This window comes from Balaenoptera borealis, assembly GCF_965194805.1.
Source record: "Balaenoptera borealis genome assembly, chromosome: 11".
NCBI lineage: Eukaryota > Metazoa > Chordata > Mammalia > Artiodactyla > Balaenopteridae > Balaenoptera > Balaenoptera borealis.
Genome location: NC_138868.1, coordinates 94,609,041 through 94,629,502, shown reverse-complemented (window position 1 = coordinate 94,629,502; position 20,462 = coordinate 94,609,041). Strand labels below are relative to the sequence as shown.

The window sequence follows — 20,462 nt, the reverse complement described above, 5'->3', positions numbered from 1 at the left end:
TCCACTGAATCAAAATATGTCTTTCAGCATCCAGAAGCACATGTGTTTTAAAGATCGCAGCTCCATGATGATCAAAACATTTTAAGGCTGACGGGGAAAAAAATCAATAAATCTTTTTACAAAAGGAAAATAATGATATAATTTTTAAATGCACGTATTTGTAAAATTCTAGCCAAGATCACTTCTAACTCTAAGAGCATTGCTGCCTGTGGGAGGAAGGGAACTTTAACAGATGCATTAAAATCTTAACAAAATTTTGAACTTATTATCAGCATAGAGAAAGAGGAAGAAAATGTTCATACTTGTGAATGAAAAAAATAAAATTTAACTTTTTATTAAAAGCCCAAATCCAAATATTTGGCAAATTTTTAAAAATAATAAACGTCAGAAAAGGGAAGCAAAGAATTCTACTATAAAAATAACCTCTGAAGGCAACTATAGTTTCAAAATAAAAATAAAATACATACTTTTTACCACTTTTTGTAAGTAGTGAATCCACTGACGCAGTGTTGAATCTCCCATGAGGTAAATTAGTTTTCTCTTCAAGCAGTCATTTATATTTTTTGTTTCATTTAACTCGATCTGTTTGCAAAATGCTGCAATCCACCTTCTTTTCACAGTATAACCACTGGGAAAAGGAGTCTTCCTGCCAAGCTGACATTTTGTTTCTATGTTCTCACTCTCTGGCAATAAAAATTCCCACAGTCAGCAACTTTTATTATCACAAATTATTTCAGAAACACTTTCCTCATGTTCTTCCTCTTTTTCCCCCTTTCCCTCCACCCTTCTCTATCTCTGCCATCCTCTCTTCCCAAATATTTATTTAATAAGATCATGTTAAGGGATGAGTTAAAAGTTCTCACTTCTGAATAATCCCCATAATGAATGGTATTTCCTAGATTGGGGTTAAATTTTTTTCTTTGTGCATTTGCAATGTTTCCCAGGGCTTCATCTTGTCCCTAAGGCCACTCAGTTGTGAGACAGCTAGCCAAAATCAGGGGGAAATGTGTGGTGGCAAAAGAGCAGGACTCGGTAGCCCAGCTGAATATCATACCCATGACACTGGCCAGGGGGACTGGACATCTTCTCCCCTTCAAACTCCTTATCCATGGAGAAAGCTTGAACACCTTTACAAGATGACTATTACACATCGTTTATTTTGTATGTATCAGAACCATGTTTTCTAGTTAATAGGAAAACTCCTTCAATGTTTCTTTCTTGTGCCCAGAACTGAACTTAATATTCTGTGTGGTCTGATTAGTGCAGAAAAAGAGAGGAACATTATTTGTTTATTCTGAATATTCCACTTTGAAGTGGCCTAAGCTGAATTCACTGACTCATATCAAGCTTTCCATCCATGTGTGACTCAGGCCATTTTTTATTTTGCCACTTTAAAAACACATCTTTTTGTCATCTACCTACATTGTTCAGATTTGGGGTATCTGTTTAGGGACTTAAGTTTGTCCATACTGAATTATATCAGGTTTATAAATGGCTCCTAAAATAAGTGTGGCACTGTCATATAAGAAACTGCCTGACTTTACTAGAAATTACTGTCCAGGCAAGAGAGAAACCACAGGGGTGTTAAGAGGACTCAACTGGCTTCAAGGGTCAAAGAATTTTGTTTGGTGTAAACGTTGGGTATGGACAATGGTTGCCATGGCAGAGAAGGGATCTGTCTTTCCCATAGACTGTGAGCTTTAGGTCTGGGTTCCTGATTCATTTATATCTCCACAGGATTTAGCAAAGTTCTTTGCCTACAGTAGGTCCTCAATAAACATGTGCTAAATATATGAGAAAAGGGCAATGGATAAATGCATACCCCACTGACTGTTAAAACAGGAGTAATTTGTTTTTCTGAAGTTGACTTTACTTTCAGGATAGCAGAAACATCACTTTGATAAGTGAGATGGCTTTGTATTGACCACTGAAGTTTATGTGATAAAATTTAAAAGATCCACAGGAATTGCTAGTTCATAGAACTTTAACTGAGATGGTTTGGCTGAAAGAGAGATTTCCTAGCTCTGTAGTTCATTTGAGACATTTTCACCAGTATCCAATTATTGGCTTTTCAGGAACAAATCCCAAGTTGAAATACAAATACAAATAACCTGTACATTTTGAGAGAAGGCAGCTGAAATGAAGGGTTACCTAGCCTTTTATATCTGACTCAAGACGAAAATTGGTTTAAATTGATATGAAAATAATTTCCAAGAATAAAACCCCTTCTGCAAAACCCAAGATGATTAATACTATTTATCTCAGGAAATGAAAGATTGAAATGGTTAATGTTCAAGAAATATCTCTTAAAGTAAGAACGTCCTTTAAATGGATAAATTGTGAACACAATAGACTTGTTACATGGCAAGACCTCGATGGAGGTAAAGTCCTTCATTATTTCAAGCCCCATGTTGGACCTTCAAGAAATGGGAAAGTAAAATAGCCTGATAGCTGTCCAGACATTAAAGTAAGAATGAATCATGGGGGACTTAGAGGGATCAAACCACTCTCAACTCTCTGCAAATACTTTTTCCTTCATTTTGATATATTTTAGATATTTTGCAGGGAATAGACGGACCAGGATTCTATAAAACTGTTCTCCTACTGATGACAAGAATACAGAGATCCAGAAAGTCACTCACCTTCTTTGTGCAATTAATCAAATATATATCTCTTTGATTTTACCTTCCAAATGATTTTCTACTACAAGCCACCCTTTCCACACTTAGCACTCATAGTAATTCAGTCCTTCATGGACATTTTCCTAGGCAGGTACTTCTCTAACTCGAGCGTGCATCAAAATCATCTAGAGTGCTTGTTACAACTCAGATTGCTGGGTTTCATCTTCAGAGCTTCTGATTCGATAGTTCTGGGCACTTGAAGAGATATCTGTACTTCCATGGTCATAGCAGCATTATTCACAATAGCCATGATATGGGAACAACCTAAGTGTCTCTCAATGGATAAATGGGTAGAGAAAAATATGGCTTATATGTACAATAGCCTTAAGAAAGAGAGTCCTGCCATTTGCAACAATATGGATGACCTTGGAGGACATTTTGCTAAATGAAATAAGCCAGATACAGAAAGACAAATACTGCATGATCTCACTTTTATGTGGAATCTAAAAAAATCTGAACTCAGAGAGAAGAAACAGAGAGTAGAATGGTGGTTGCCAAGAGTTGAGGGTTGGGGAACTGGGGAGATGTTGGTTAAAGGGTACAAACTTTCAGTTAGAAGATGACTAAGTTCTGGGGATCTAACGTACAGCATGGTGAGTATAGTTAATAATAATGTATTGTATACTTGAAATCTGCTAAGGAAGTAGATATTAAGAGTTCTCACCACACACACAAAAATGCAAATTATGTGAGGTGATGATGGATATGTTAATCAGCTTGATTTTAGTCATTGTTCTACAAAGTATGCGTGTATCAAAACAGCATGTTGGGCTTCCCTGGTGGCGCAGTGGTTGAGAATCTGCCTGCTAATGCAGGGGACACGGGTTCGAGCCCTGGTCTGGGAAGATCCCACATGCCACGGAGCAGCTGGGCCCGTGAGCCACAATTACTGAGCCTGCACGTCTGGAGCCTGTGCTCCGCAACAAGAGAGGCCGCGATAGTGAGAGGCCCGCGCACCGCGATGAAGAGTGGCCCCCACTTGCCGCAACTAGAGAAAGCCCTCGCACGAACCGAAGACCCAACACAGCCAAAAATAAATAAAGAAAGAAAGAAAGAAAAAAGAAAAAGAAAAGTGACAAGTGTTGGCAAAGATTTGGAAATATTAGAACGCTTTAAAACAAACAAACAAACAAAAAAAAACAGCATGTTGTACACCTTCAATATATACAACTTTGATTTGCCAATCATACCTCAATAAAGCTAGAAAAAATTAGTTCTGGGGCGGGGTCCACAAATTGGGTTTCCAACAAACTCTCAAGTGATACTGAGGCTGCTAATACAAGGACATTACCTTGAGAACTATGTCCTCGATTGTTATAATATTGTCTTTCTGCCCCTTCGGGTTATCCCACTTAAATACATCCTCTGTGCTGCCTGTTTTATTCCCCTACACCAAATCTTTCCATGACTTTCCATCATCAACCTGCAGGATAAGGACCAAGGTCCTCAACTGGCATAACACTGCCTACGAGTATCTACTTCTCCAGCCTCTCCTCCCTGCACTCTCCTCCTTAAATACAAATCCCCCCAGGAGTCTATTTTCTGTTCTCTGTCATCTCCTTGAGAGCTCACTGTGCCAGAGCCTTGAAATATTATAGTGAATAAGTAGGTCAAATCTTACTCACTATAATATTTCAAGGCCCTGGCACAGTGAGTTTCACCTCAAGGTATAGGTCTTACCAATTAAGATGGTCACTTTACTGATCAATCAAATTCATTTCATCAGAATGAAATCCATCTGGGGGAAGGAAGGACTTCCAGGCCCAGAGCCACAGAGATCTCCAGGAGGGACAAAGGACACATTTTCCGAAATTGAGAGGGATTGCTGGAATCCCAGGAAAGGATTTTTTTAGGTCAAGTGAAAAATATTTTCTTTGTCAAGGGTATCTGAGGGCTGGAGAGCAGAGTCGCTCCAGAGTATCTTACTGAGGCGCCTATCAGACCTCTCTTTGGCACAAATTAAAATTTGTCTCAGTGGGAAACTTGAACTTTAAAACTTGAAACATTGATTCTTCTACATCCATTCCAGGTAAGGTTGAAGTTGACAAAAGAGACCAATAGCCGGCTACCTCGTAAATTTGGTTACCAAAGCCAAACTTTAATGGGACCTTAAAATTAGGATTAAAAATATGTACTCATGGTATAGAGGCATTCATTTCAATGTGTCATCTTAATATTGAGTGTACCTGTGTATCACATTTCAGAAGGGGGTCCATAGTATTAGAAACTAACAGAAATGGAAAGAATTGTCAACAACTTGTTGCCTGTGTGATGTGTTCTCATGTGATACCCTTTGTTTATTTTCCCATCATGATTTTCAATAAAACTCTTAAATTAAGAAGAAAAAAGACTTTTTAACTTTGAAGAAGTGAATATCTGAGGAGGTAGCATCTGATTCTGCAGCTAGGGTTGGGAGAGAGAACCCTGGTAGGAAAATGTATTTACTTTGTGACAAATGAAAAAGAAACAGGCTTAGTCCCTGGACTTGTGGGAAAGAAAGATGCCACAGAACCTGGCGTGGGCCTAAGAAGGGGCCCTAGAGCTTAGTGATAGAATGATCCGTGAGAGTTCTTGGATCCAGAATCACCAATGAAGCCAACTGTTCCTTGTGTGGGCACTAAATCACCTTTGAGAAGATTGAGATATCTACTTCCATGCATTGGGGTGGGGTGGGGGGGCTGGGGGGCGGCGTAGGCAGGGGAGAATAGATGGTTTGAATAGAGCAGGGGATCCAGGAAGTAAATGTGTCTTTTGGGAAGTAAAATGGGGTCAGGCAGATTATTGTCATGAGCATAGTTCACTTGAGAAGCATGATTAGACCCAAAATACAGATCTGCAGATCTGCCAGACCAGGGACTTAGCATTTCCTGAGAGCAGCCAGGAGAGTGTTCAAGTGTCCAACCCAAGCTGCAAGGAGGACCATCTCAAGAGGGAGCAGATGTGGCCAACAAGGAATATGGAATCAGCACAGGTAGTCTCTGCCCATAGAGTTAAGACATGGTTCTGAGACCTTCAAGACAGGAAGGTCTCTGTGTCTTTGCAGTTATTTAGGCCTTTATGTCTCCATGATTATGTCTCCTTTAGTTTTCAGTAAAATATTTATTTGAAAAAATCCAGCCTCTTTTGGCTGAGCCATAGGATAAATGGATTTTTTCACACCTTGACCAGGAAAACAAAAAGAAGTAAAGGTGACCTAGGAGTGGAAAGGAAATCCTGTAGCCAGGTAAGGTCTGTTGTATCCTGCCCCCTCCCCTCGTGTCATCATAATGTTTGAATTGGATTTGAACTTGAATTTCCAGGATATTATGATATCCAACTTGCTTTTCTGAAAACCAAGGCCTTTCTACAGCAGCATTTACCAAACTATGGAACCACAATCCCTGAAAATGATCCATTAAATAGGTGGTCCAGGACTTCCATGGCAGTCCAGTGGTTAGGACTCTGTGCTCCCAATGCAGGAAGCACAGGTTTGATCCCTGGTTGGGGAACTAAGATCCCGCATGCCGCGCGGTGTAGCCAATAAATAAATAAATAAATAAATAAATAAGTGGTCCACAGTCAAGTAATTTTGGGAAATGTTTTGTGTTCCATCCCACTTGAAGGAACAGAGACTAAAGTTAATAGATACTCTAAGGTTCTGCCTACTCGCCTGACCTCCTTTCTCCCTCTCTCATTGCATTCCAGCCTCCCTGGTCCCCCCTCATGGTTCCTGGAACATTCCAGCATGCCATTGCTTCAGGTTCTATTCCTCTTCCTGAAATAGCGTTCTCCCCATAATTCACATGGCTCACTTCCTCACTTCATTCGGGTTACTGAGTGACCCATCCTCAGATTCGTGCTCAAGACAGGTCCTACCTGACCATGCTTTTAAAATAGCATTCACCATCACATTCAGATCTCTTATTCTGATGGCCTTATGTTACAAATCTATTTGTTTATTGGTTTGTTGTCTTTCTACCCCACTACAATGTTAAATTCTCAACACCTAGAGCTGTGTCTGGAATATAGAATGTGCTATTTATAAATTGAATGAATGAATGGTGAAAAAAATAGTTACAGTTATTGCCTCACAGAGCTTACAATTTAACAGAGGGTATAAAATATATATCTGAAATTTAATATTGTAATGAGTATTATGATTGGGGAAGAATAGAATGCAATGGAAGAGTATGGGACTAGCATTTTACCCAAACATAGAGGAAATGACGTTTAGATGAAGGCTTGTGAAATGCCAGAGCTGAGAGACACCACAGTCCATTTGTGAAGTTAAAGGAGTTCAATTTGACTGACAGAGAGCAAGGCAGCAGAAAGGTGAGGTAAGGGGCTTCAGAGCTAGGTAAGTCCTTGTAAACATATTAAAGACTTTGGATTTCATCCTTACAGCAATGGGATCATATTAAGTGTTTTGAGCAAGGAAAAATAAAACATTGGTCTGGGTGCAGAGTGAATAGGAAGGAAACAAGGCTGTGAGCAAGGAAACATCTCTGGAGATTGTTGTAATAATCTAATTGAGGCAGGATGATAGTTTATACAAGTATAGAGGCAACAGCAATAGAGTGAAGTGGCTTGGTTCAGGAGATACTTGGGAGGTACAATTCACAGGATTTGGTGACTCATTTGATGTAAAGGGTGAGGTAGACTAAGTAATGATAGCATTCCTTCCCCTTGGGTTTTTTGTTTGTTTGGGGGTTTTTGTTGTTGTTGTTGTTCTTTATTTTTGTTTTTGCATAGCATCCATTAACACTCTATAGGATTGGTATTCCATGGAATACATTATAGAAAATATAGGTCTCCAGAAAATTCCTGAATCTGGAAGTTTTACAAACTCTGGAGAACTATAGACCTACATGAATTGCTTCATTGTTTGTACTCCTTTTAGCAAATAGTTCAGGATGAATAAAACCACAGTTGTAGAGGTGACCTGTATGGGACCCTGTGAATATATTACCATCTGCACTGAATCTCTGATTATAACCTAGTCAACGTAAGGGAGCTTGATTAAGAAAAGTTATTAGGCAGTGTTGGTCTGAACCTAAGTCTCCCTCTTTGTATCGATGATTGTGTTTGAAGGCCCGTTTACCTGTGGCAAAGGATCCATTCTTTCTCTCTAAGATAGGAGATGTTTGCATTCCTGGTGGTCACGCGGGTCAGCGCCTCACAGGGAACGTGTGCAGGTTTCACACAGTAGAAGGCTTCCTGGTCGCGATAGTGCGGCCACTCGCACAGCTCAGCACTCGAGTGGAGGGTCAGGCCACATTTAGAGAGGCCCCGGGAGGTGCCATTGACAAACTGGCCTGTGAAGATCACCCTGTCATAGCCTTGCTTCCTTGTCCTCCAGAGAGCCGACACGCCTTCTCTGGGGTGGATGAGCTGGAGAGACAGAGACACCCGGCCCTCCTAGAACAGGGTGAGGCTGACAAGATACGTGCCATTGTTGAAGTCTGTCACCTTTCCCGAAGCGCCTGCCTTCAGGGCTGGGGAGGACATCCTGGCCCTCAGGAAATGCCCGTCATATTCCTTCCTGCATCCCAAGTGGTCCCTCACCTCCAGCAGGACATCTAGCTGATCCCCCCTGCAGTATGTGTCTTGAGGGCTGAGGAGGGTGGCTTTGCTGTGTGTGCTGCTGGTGGTGGAGCTCAGCTGGTCTAGTTTCTCCATGACCCCCTTTATTCTCAGCTCAGTCTCTGTTGGTGAAAATTCTGGATCGGGTGGTGCTTCTGGGTAGAAGGACTTTCTGAAGGTGTTCCAATGATTCAGAGAGATAGGGTTTCTCAAGCTGAACAAGAACTGAAGTATTGAGAGAAAAGGGATATATTATCAGCAAATAATATGGCTTGTTTTTCAACATAAATTATTATGGTTTAGTTTACATACATTTCAGTAGATGCACTCACGTATCAAAAATGGGTTCTAACTAGTTTTCAGTTTTGGAATCACAGGATTAATTTCCATGAAATGTGACTTCCTGTGCTGCCAGCTGATGATTTCTTCTAGAAACCATTGGATTAAAAATTAAATATATAGAATAATTATATACTATTTAATGATTGGATTTTTGTGTTTCCCTTCACCATCTCCTTATTTGGCCTATTTTTCTTTATGAAAATCATATAGCCATATTATAGGCAATATGGAAAACAGCATATTTTTAAAAATATGATCCTACCTAAGCTTTGCTATGTTTATAGTATTTTTTAATTATTATGTCCTTTCTTTTTCCTTCTATACATATATTTTATCTAGTTGTAATCATACTAAAAATATAGTTCTAATACTTTTTTGCAGATAATACCATAGATTATAAACGTTTTAATATTGTTACATAATTTTCACCATCATTTTTAATGGTTACATGATACTCCATCAAGAGGATGTAAAATGGGTTGTGTGGCCAATGATATTGGACAATTGGATTCTAGCTATTCATTTCCATTTTACATCACATTTGGATATTTTCCAACTTTTCATATACAGGATTACTTCCTTATGATGGATTCCTAGGGATGGAAGTACCAGATCATATATTATTGAATTAAGTTATCAATCAACCAAAGTATAAATATAAACATTTTCATTCTTCTTGACTGTCAAATATATTCTCAAGAGTTTATATTGCCACCAGCAATATGTAAGACTAGCTGTCATGCCACACCAGTGTCTCTTTTATCATTGCAGCAAAGTGTAAGAGTTATGTATAATGCTCCTTAACAAGAGTACTGAGAGACATATTTAGTCATATCAAAAGTGTGTTTAGCTGACAATGAATGCCATGAATTCACCTGGACAATGAGGTAATTGGAGGAAATATTACCACCAATTTAAAGTCTGTTCAGGTCCCAGGAATCTCTCAAGCCCCATGGGGGTACATTTAGCCATGGTCTAAAATGACATAGGTGAAGCTGGGGTTGGAAACCACCCCTGTTTGTTTCTTAATTGGCTTGTTTGTGTTTTGCTTTGTTTTGCTTTTTAAGTGGACTGCTGTTTAATATTTACACAGAAAGGCTTGAAGCCCAGGTGTCTTATTTCCCCTGTCATAACTATAGTCAAAGATTTTTCTGGAACAAGATATTTAGTTATGCCAAAACAATTATATAACATCACATATATCATATTTTAATAATTGGATCATTGCCTGAATAAAAGAGTCATACAAAATCCATTTTCTGACTGAGGAGTTTGGATAGCTGTCTGCTCACCAAGAGAAAGGAGTTGGATATCTCAATTAAGTCTCCCTTACAAAATTCATCACTTTAAATACTGTTGGTTAAATTGTAAAACATTGTCATTAAAACTATTTGCAAGGGCAGGACAGGAATAAAGACGCAGTCATAGAGAATGGACTTGAGGACACGGTGACAGGGAAGGGTAAGCTGGGACGAAGTGAGAGAGTGTCATGGACATATATACACTACCAAATGTAAAATAGATAGCTAGTGGGAAGCAGCCACATAGCACAGGGAGATCAGCTCGGTGCTTTGTGACCACCTAGAGGGGTGGGATAGGGAGGGTGGGAGGGAGACGCAAGAGGGAGGAGATATGGGGATATATGTATATGTATAGCTGATTCACTTTGTTATAAAGCAGAAACTAACAAACCATTGTAAAGCAATTACACACCAATAAAGATGTTAAAAAATAAAATAAATTATTTGCAAATGTGATAGGTGAAAATGGAGACTTACTATTGTTTTAAATTACATTTATTTTAATACTAGTGTGTTTCAACTTTATTTTCCCTCAAACACTGGTTTTACTAATATATTTCTTCTCTTCCATATGGTCTATTTCCTTTGTTGAATTTTTTATTTTGATTTCAATGTTTTTTAATTTCTCGGTTGACATCAGTTCTTTATATAACAAACATCTTAACATTTAGTCTCTCAATTTTGCAGAAAATATTTTATCAGTTCATATCTTGACATTTTTAGAAGTATTTAAATTTATAGTTAAACCACTGAAAAATTCCTTTGTGACATAATTCTATTGCTTCTAATCTTAGACTGTTCTCCATACTTTCATTATCTAAGTATTCAATCCTATTTTTTTAAACAAGAAAATGTTTATTTAGTGGATAAAAATACACTATCAGTAGAGCACAAAATTTTGAGAAAATATTTGAGAAATATTTTGAGAAAATATTTGTTCTATAAGAATTAGCACTACTGGAAAATCATGAAAATACGTCACCTCAAATTATAAACAAGTACATTTGTACTAAGTTTATCAGGTACAAAGTGAAGAGAAAAATTGACTATTTTATTAAGGAAAAATCTAGTCAGCCAAACTAGATCACTTAGACTACCCAAATTCATTCTAATTAGATTTAGTTAAATTACCAGGATAATTACATGTTTTGAATTTATTTTTACATTTTATTACATTATTGTCATCCTTTTTTATTATCATGTATGATCATAATTTCACTATCTGGTAAATAATCGCTTCCAAAAAATTTTTTTCTCTTAAATAGAATAACAATTTTGTTACTTCTTGTTAAGATCATAGTACATTTAAATTAACAAGTGAAACACCTAATGGTTTGGTCAATATCTACCCATGTAATTTTTTTTTTTAAATAACTGGGTTGCCCGTGCACTTGATGAACTGGTTGACTTCAGGGCTGATGAAGCAGATGTGGTCAGAGCAGTCATGAAACTGACTGTTGGCAACGTACTCAAAGGCAAACCCAATAATATGGTCACTGAGCCAGGTTGGAGGATCCAATAGTGAGACGTCTGTTTGCCGCAGCAGACTGTCCAAGTAACTCAAGACTACTGGAGCCATCTTGTACTGACTAGAGCTGCTCAGAAATTCCAGAAGCTGCCTCAGGCCTCACCACTCCAACCAGCCTTCAGGCACCTCTGTATTGGTCGGAAAGCCGGAAATGGGTTTTAGGGTAAACAAGCCTAAAAGCTTAACTTTGAATTAGCCTGTGTACATGAATTTATGCTTCATTCTGTGTTTTTCCTCCTACCTTTCAATGTGCGTGTATAAACTAAATGAACTAAATGCTTTAAAATATTTGGAAAGTTAACCAGAAAGCACACTTGCAATGTATTCAAACAGTTGTGATTGTACATATATATCAAAAGTATTAAATAAGTAGATTTACATAAAGAACAATCAAGTTATCTGTGAAATTATTAAGAGAGTTCTACTCCCAAACATGAAATCATGCCATATTACTATTGGTTTTCTACTCCTGACTATACATTTTCAGTTTTACTCCTTTATTTTCTCTCCTCTCCTTTCTTCTCCTTTCCCCTCCCTTCCCCTCCTCTTTTTCCCTCCTTTGCTCCCTCCCTCCTTCATTTCTCTTTTTTCCTTCCCTCCCTTCCTTCTTCCATAAAATACATAGTGAATCCATGCTATGCACCCTGTATTGTGTTAGCTGTGGAGACATGTGGAGACAAAAGCAAGACACACCCAATCTCCCCTTAACAACAATTTTATATTTTAAGTTGGAAGACTTAGATGGAAATTGGGAAACAAAATGAAAAATTACAGTATCATTAACAATAATGATTAGCAAATGTTTTCTTTGCGTCGATGCTGTTCTAACCATTTTAATTGTATTTTCTAATTTATCCTCACAACAACCCTATGAAACTAGTAGAACTGCTTCCCCTCTTCTACAGAAAGTGAAACTGAGGCCCTGAGAAAGTTAAATAACTTGGCCAGGGATGCAGAGCTAGTAAGTGGTGGGAAGTGTGATTCAACAGCAGGGAGGCGGGCTCCAGAACCTGTAGTCTTAACCACTAAATTGTACCACACACTAGAGAAGTTCTTTGGTTGACAAGAAGGGAATAAATTAAACAGCTTAGCTGGTTTATTTTGACCATAAATTTTTAATATATATGTATTTCGTGCCTTTTCTGTAAGTATAATTTTGACGTAGCTTAGCAGTGAACCTTTCCTCTTGATGTGGTTACTATGGGTTCTTTTACTAAGTTTTAGTTCACATTTATCTTTTAATGTATGGAATCCAGTTCTGCTTGAAAATATGCTCCAAATTTTGACTGCAGAACTAGAAGGTGTTCTGGCTACCAAGTAGATTGATCAAATAAACCTTCCAAATAAATGGCTTTTCAAATGGGTTTGGCAAAGGATATGTGTGTAGTAGAGATACATTTCATGTTTAAGCAATGATAGACTGTTCCCTTAGGAGAAGATGGTTAGAATTGCACAGCTAGCATTTCCCACGGCAATTTCGAGATAAATAAGGGAATCTTTCAGTTTAGGAACTGATGTGCTCTCTACAGCTACAGCCTTATCTAAAAGCTCATATTTCAGACTCTACAGAGAAATGCTTCAGTTTCTGTGTGTGTGTATTATATATGTATCCAGTGGTTTTTAATTTTTTTTCCCATGAAAATGTGCCAAATAATCCTAGAGGGGGAAAAAAAGGGTTCTTTGTATATTTTGGATAATAGTTCTTTGTCAGATGTATCTTTTGCAAATACTTTCTCTGTCTGCAGCTTTTCTTCTCATTCTCTTGCCTTTCATAGAGCACAAGTTTTTAATTATAAAGATGTCCAGATTATGAATTATTTCCTTCATGGATTGTGCCTTTGGTATGATATCTAAAAAGTCATCTCCATACCCAAGGTCATTTAGGTTTTCTCCTTTGTTATCTCCTAGAAGTTTTATAGTTTTATAGTTTTGCATTTTACATTTAGGTCTATGATTCATTTTTAGTTAATTTTTGGAAAGAGTGTAAGCTCTGTGTCTCGATTTTTTTTTTTTTTTTTGGCATGGATGGATGACCAGTTGTTCCAGTACCAGTTATTGAAAAGACTGTCTTTGCTCCATTGTCAAGCATCAGTTGACTTTATTTATGTGGTTCTGTTTCTGGAGTCTCTTTTCTGTTCCCTTGACTAGTTCATCATTCTTTCATCAATAATATCATACTGCCTTGATTACTGTAGCTTTATAGTAATTCTTGAAGTCAGGTAGCGTCAGTCCTCTGACTCTGTTCTTTAATATTGATTTGCCTACCCTGGGGGTCTTTCCTCTCCATATAAACTTTAGAATCAGTTTTTCATATTTTGTATGACTGGATTTTGTCATTCTTTTGTCTATCTAGATTCAATCAAGTGGGTAGAAAGAAAGATCTACTCTACTGGTTCTTATGGTAAAGATACTCTTTGCCCTTTTTACTGATCTTAATAATAATTTTAATTTAACTAATTATTTCTGATTAATTATGAAAGGAAGTACACAATTATTATTTGCAGCTGATATGATTATATACCCAGAAAAACCAATCTAGTGAAAGGAACAAATGTGTAAACTTATTATTACAAAAAGTGAATAATTTGAAAGATATATAAGGAGAACTCCATGGGCATCTAAAAGAGATTGCTGCAAACTTGGCCTCAGACTGTTAAAAATGGCTTCGTGAGGGGAAAATGGGAATTATTGTTTAATGGTCACAGAGTTTCTATCTGGAGCAATGAAACTGTTTCGGAAATAGATACTGGTGACTATAAATGTTAGTAATGCCATTGTATTATACACTTTAAAATGGTGAAAATGTTAAAGTTTAATGTCATATTTAACCACAATTTTTACAATTAATAATGTAATGTACCCCAAATCATTGAATTATATACTTTAAATAGGTGAATAGTATGTTATGTACGTTATATCTCAATAAAGCTTTTTTTTTCCTTAAAGAATTGCTTCACGGGGACTTCCCTGGTGGCGCAGTGGTTAACAATCTGCCTGCCAGTGCAGGGGACACGGGTTCGAGCCCTGGTCTGGGAAGATCCCACATACCTCAGAGCAACTAAGCCCATGCACCACAACTACTGAGCCTGCACTCTAGAGCCCGCGAGCCACAACTACAGAGCCCACATGCTACAACTACTGAAGCCCGTGCACCTAGAGCCAGTGCTCTGCAACAAGAGAAGCCACCACAATGAGAAGCCCACGCACCACAATGAAGAGTAGCCCCCGCTCGCCACAACTAGAGAAAGCCCATGCACAGCAATGAAGACCCAACACAGCCTAAATAAATAAATAAATAAATAAATAAATAATTTTTTAAAAAAGAATTGCTTCACGGAGCTGATGACATTTGATTCTCAAAAGATGAGAGGAAGATTACCAGATAGAGAGGAGGAGAGAGGATTTTTAGGCAGAGCTATTCTTGGCACTGAGATTTTTTTCCTTTCAGAAAAAAAAACTTTATCTTTACTACATATCTGTAAACTGTGGCCATAAGTCCAGAACCATTAACCTTCCATCAAGAACAATTCTTTGAGTCAAGAAGGCAATTAATGTCAAAAAGAAAAGAAAAAAGAGCAAAAAGTCTAACCTAAGTATTTAAAGGGCTTGGAGAAGCTCTGAGGAACAAACTAATAAGCAGAATCAGCCATCCTGGTTTCCTTCTTTCTGACAATGGTTTTCATTAATTATAGCTACGCAATTCTGCTTCCTGATTTCTTTATAAAAACAAATATCCTAAAGTTCTTATGTTATAAAGATCCCAATAACAACCAAATTAAAGAAGAGTCTAGGTTAATAGATGATAAAGACATTGTGGAGGATTTTGAAGAACTGTAACTTATTCTTCTTGACATGGGACTTCCAGAGCGGAGTTTTCATCTGATTACTCAGGGCTAAGGTGTGTTTATTCTTGGTTTTATTAGGATTCTTGTTTTCAGGATTCATTCCCCAACACTGGATGCTTAATGATTGAGGAGACAAACTCTGAAGTTAAAGAGCTGGGGATCTTCTCTGAGAGTGAGGTTGCTGAAGACTCAAAATAGATAGCTTAATAAGACATGAGATATTCCTAGAAAATAAAAATGTCTCCTTCAACCCTGATACAGTGATTACATACTACCGTAAAAAGAGCAGTAAGTTTTGATTCCTGGTATCACCATTTACTACTTTTGTGATTATGCATTCGATGAAGGCTCACTTCCTCACTCTTAAAGTAGGGTTCTTTACACATGGGACATTTGTGTTGAGAGATAATAATAGAATAAACTTATTTAATTTCAGATGTGCCTTTTAAGAATAGCAAATCACTGGCTCTTTAAATTTTTTTTACTCCAGAATGAGAACCTTACCTACCCCTAGCTATCATCTCTTTGGAAATTGGGATACAATTTCTCTTTTTAGTTCAAGCATACCTTGGTATTTTGCATAAGGCATTGGGGTAACAAAGGAAGTGTTAGAGGCAAGAGTCATGGAAAGGCATGATGTTGAGAGACAAGGGCAGATTCTACATCTTTGTCTTGTTTCCAATCTCCTCATTTTCAAGTACATCCGGATTCTAACTAGATTCACCAAATTTAGGTAACACAGGAACTGGTGTGAGCAGACCTCAGGTATATATGCTGTTTTTTGTTTTGTTTCATTTAACTAAAATACAGTAAAATTGACTTTGTTTAATGTACAATTCTATGAGTTTCGACACGTGTCTAGATTTGTATAAGCACCATCACAATCAGAAAAGAGACCAGTTTCATCATCCCCAAACACTGGCCCTTTGTAATAACATGCTCCCTCCTCCCCTAACCTTTGGCAACCACTGATCTATTCTCCATAGCTATAGTTTCACCTTTTTTCCATAAATGTCACATAAATGGAATCATGTATGTGATCTTTTTTTTTCGGCTGCAGTTGGGTCTTCATCGCTGTGCGCGGGTTTTCTCTAGTTGCAGTGAGCGGGGGCTACTCTTCGTTGTGGTGCGTGGGCTTCTCATTGCAGTGGTTTCTCTTGTTGTGGAGCATGGGCTCTAGGCACGAGGGCTTCAGTAGTTGCGGCGCGCAGGCTCAGTAGTTGCGGCATGTGGGCTTTAGGGAGTGCAGGCTTCAGTAGTTGTGGTGCATGGCCTCAGTAGCTGTGGCTTGCGGGTTCTAGAGCACAGGCTCAGCAGTTGTGGCGCACGGGCTTAGCTGCTCCGCGGCATGTGGGATCTTCCCGGACCGGGGATCGAACCCAAGTCCCCTGCATTCCCAGGCGGATTCTCAACCACTGCGCCACCAGGGAAGTTCCTATGTGACCTTTTGAGACCAGCTTCTTTCCATCAGCATATTGCCCTTGAGATTTGTCCATATTGTTGTCAGTAGTTTGTTCATTTGCATTGCTGAGCATATTCCATTGTATGGATGTACGAGTTTGTTTATCAATTGACTTACTAAAGAACATTTGGGCTGTATCCATGTATGTATGAACATTCGTGTACAGGTTTAGTGTGAATATGAGTTCTCATTGCTCTATGATTTTGCCCTGAAGGGAAGCTTTGGCAATGCCTGCCAGACATTTTTGGGTTTGGGGGGTTTTCTTGGGGGAGTTATTTTTTTTTCTTCATTTTATTTTTTTTAAATTTTATTGGAGTGTAGTTGATTTACAATGTTGTGTTAGTTTCAGGCATACAGCATAGTGATTCAGTCATACGTATACATATGTTCATTCTTTTTCAGATTCTTTTCCCATATAGGTTATTACAGAATATCCCTGTGCTATACAGTAGGTCCTTGTTGGTTATCTATTTTATATATGGTAGTGTGTGTATGTTAATCCCTAGCTCCTAATTTATCCCTCCCCCCGCCACATTTCCCCTTTGGTCACCATAAGTTTGTTTTTGAAATCTGTGAGTCTATTTCTGTCTTGTAAACAAGTTCATTTATATCATTTTTTTAAAAAATTGGATTCCACATATGAGTGATATCATATAATATTTGTCTTTTTCCGTCTGACTTACTTCACTTAGTATGATAATTTCTAGGTCCATCCTTGTTGCTGCAAGTAGCATTATTTTGTTCTTTTTTATGGCTGAGTAATATTCCACTGTATATATGTACCACATCTTCTTTATCCATTCATCCGTTGATGGACATTTAGGTTGGTTATCTGTCCTGGCTATGGTAAATACTGCTGCAATGAACATTGGGGTGCACATATCTTTTCGAATTATGGTTTTCTCTGGATATATGCCTAGGAGTGGGATTGCTGGACCATATGGTAGCTCTATGTTTAGTTTTTTAATGAACCTCCATACTGTTCTCCATAATGGCTGTTACCAATTTACATTCCCACCAACAGTGTAAGAGGGTTCCCTTTTCTCTACAGCCTCTCCAGCATTTATTGTTTGTAGACCTTTTGATGATGGCCATTCTGACCAGTATGAGGTAATACCTCATTGTAGTTTTGATTTGCATTTCTCTGATAATTAATGATGTTGAGCATCTTTTCATATGATTTTTGGCTATCTCTGAGAGACATTTTTGATTGTCACAACTAAAGTAGAGTGGGGGTTTGTTGGGGGGTGGGGAGGCTGAAGAGTTGCTGCTATTATCTAGTGGATAGAAGTCAAGGTGCATTATCTGACAATGCACAGGACAGCCCCCAAAAACAAAAACTGATTGGACCAAAATATCAATAGTTCTACAGTTGAGAGACCTGCTCTACAGGAAATACCTGAGTGGGAATTACAAAGGTATATGGTAAGTAAATGTATCTTTAACTTTACAAGAAACAGCCAAACTGTTTTCCAGAGTGGGTATATTTTTTGGCATTCTCACCAGCAATGAGAGTTCCAGGAGTTCCACATTCTTACCAGCAGTTGATATTGCAGGGTTTTCTTTAGTTGTATTTTTTACCATTCTACTAGGTACATAGGGACAGCTCATCAGAGTTTTAATTTGGATTTCCTTAATGGCAAACCATATTGATTATATATGTTTTAATTTGCTTATTTGCTAGCCATATATCCTCTTTGGTAAAGGATCTATTCAAGTTTTTGGGCCCAATTGTTAATTGAATTTTTTGCTTTCTTACTGTTGAATTTTGAGAGTTTCTTATACAGTTGACCCTTGAACAATGCGGGGGCTGGGGTACCAACCCTCCACACAATCCAAAATCCAAGTATAACTTACAGTCAGCCCTTGGTATATGCAGTTCCTCCACATCCTTGGTTCCACATCCATGGATTCAACCAACTGCAGATCGTGTAGTACTGTCATGTTTACTATTGAAAATATCCTCATGTAAGTGGACCTGTGCTGTTCAAACCCATGTTATTCAAGGGTTCGCTGTATATTATGGATACAAGTGCTTTGCTGAATGTGTGATTTGCAAATATTTTCTCCCAGTCTGTAGCTTGTCTTTTCATTCTCTTAACAGTGTCTTTCACAAAGGAAAATGTTTTAGTTTTGATAAAGTCCCATTTATCACTTTTTAATTTTATGGGTTACGTTTTTAGTTTTATACTTAAGAAATCTGACTAACCACAGGTGGTTAAGATATTGTTTTCCTTAAAACTTTTGTGGGTTTAGACTTTATATTTATCTCTGATCCACTTGAGTTAATTTTTGTATAAGGTGTGAGGTTTAGGTTGATATTCATTTATTACCATACGGATGGCTGATTGTTCTAACCATATTGTAAAATTTTCATTTTTCCATTGAATTGCCTTTCTACATTCATCAAAAATCAAGTAGCCATATTTGTATGGCTACATTCCTGGAATTTCTATTCTGTTTTACTTGTCTTTGTATCCATCCCTTCATTAATTCTGTACTGTGTCAACTATTGTAGCTTTATAGTAAGTCTTGAAATTTTTTAGTGTGGCCTCCAACTTTATTCTTCTTTTTAAAACTTGCTTTGTCTGTGCTAGTTCCCTTGCTTTTCCGTATAAATTTTAGAATCATCTTGTCTAGATCAACAAAAATTCCTGTGAAGATTTTGTTTCAAATTGTGTAAAATCTGTAGTTTGGAGACAGTTAACATATTAAATATTGAGTCTTCCAATCCGTGAACACAATATATCTCTCCATTTATATGTCTATAATTTTTTTTCATCAGCGTTTTATAGTTTTCAGACTACAGATTCAGATTCTGCCCCATTTTGTTAGAATTTTATCTCAGGATTTCACTTTTTAATTTCTTGTAAATGGCATTGTGTGGGGTACTTTATACTGTTTATTTCTAATTTTTCATTGCTAAAAATACAATATATAGAAATACAATTGAATTTTATGTTGACCTTATATCCTATGACCTTGATAAACTTGCATAGTACTTGTAGAAATGTTTTTGTAGGTTCTTTGGGATTTTCTATGTAGACAATCATGTCATCTGCAAATAGGGACAGTTTTATCTCTTCATTTCCAACCTACATGTGCTTTACTTTCTTTTCCTCCTCTTACTGCAATGGCTAGCCCTTCCAGTACGATGTTAAACAGAAGTGGTGAAAAGGGACATCGTTGCCTTCTTTATGATCTCAAGGATAAAGTATTCAATCTTTCACCATTAAGAATGACATTAGCTGTATATTTGCTATGGATGTCCTTTAATGAATTAAGGAAGCTCTTTTTCATTCCAAGCTTCCTAAAGGTTTTGTCATAAATGACTGTGAATTTTGTCAAATATTTTTTTCTGTATAAATTGATATGACCAGGTATTTCTTTTTCTGTAGCCTGTTGACATGGTTGATTATACTGATTGACTTTTTAAAACATTGAACCAGCAATTGTATTCCTGGGATAAAACCAAGTTGGTCATGGTATATTATTCTCTTTATATATTGCTATATTTGATTTGCTAATATTTTGTTGAGAATTTTTGCACTTATGTTCATAAGGAATATTGGTCTGTTATTTTATTTCCTTGTACTGTCTTTGGTTTTGGCATCAGGGTAATGCTGGCCTAATAAAATAATTTGGGAGCTTTCCTTTCTCTTCTATCCTTTGGAAAAAGATATTGTGTAAAACTGGTGTTATTTATTTTTTAAGTATTTGATAGAATTTTCCCATGTAACT

The 20,462-nt window shown here is 37.5% G+C and overlaps 1 protein-coding gene across 1 annotated transcript in view; it reads right to left on the bottom strand.

Annotated features, from left to right (window-relative positions):
* The window catches only part of NXPE2 (neurexophilin and PC-esterase domain family member 2), a 94,700-nt gene that overhangs the window by 8,659 nt on the left and 65,579 nt on the right, over positions 1–20,462 (bottom strand). Inside the window, 5 exon segments of the mRNA XM_082339790.1 lie at positions 2–87; positions 468–675; positions 2,348–2,417; positions 7,762–8,078; positions 8,082–8,468. Coding sequence (XP_082195916.1) covers positions 2–87; positions 468–675; positions 2,348–2,417; positions 7,762–8,078; positions 8,082–8,468 — 1,068 coding nt within the window.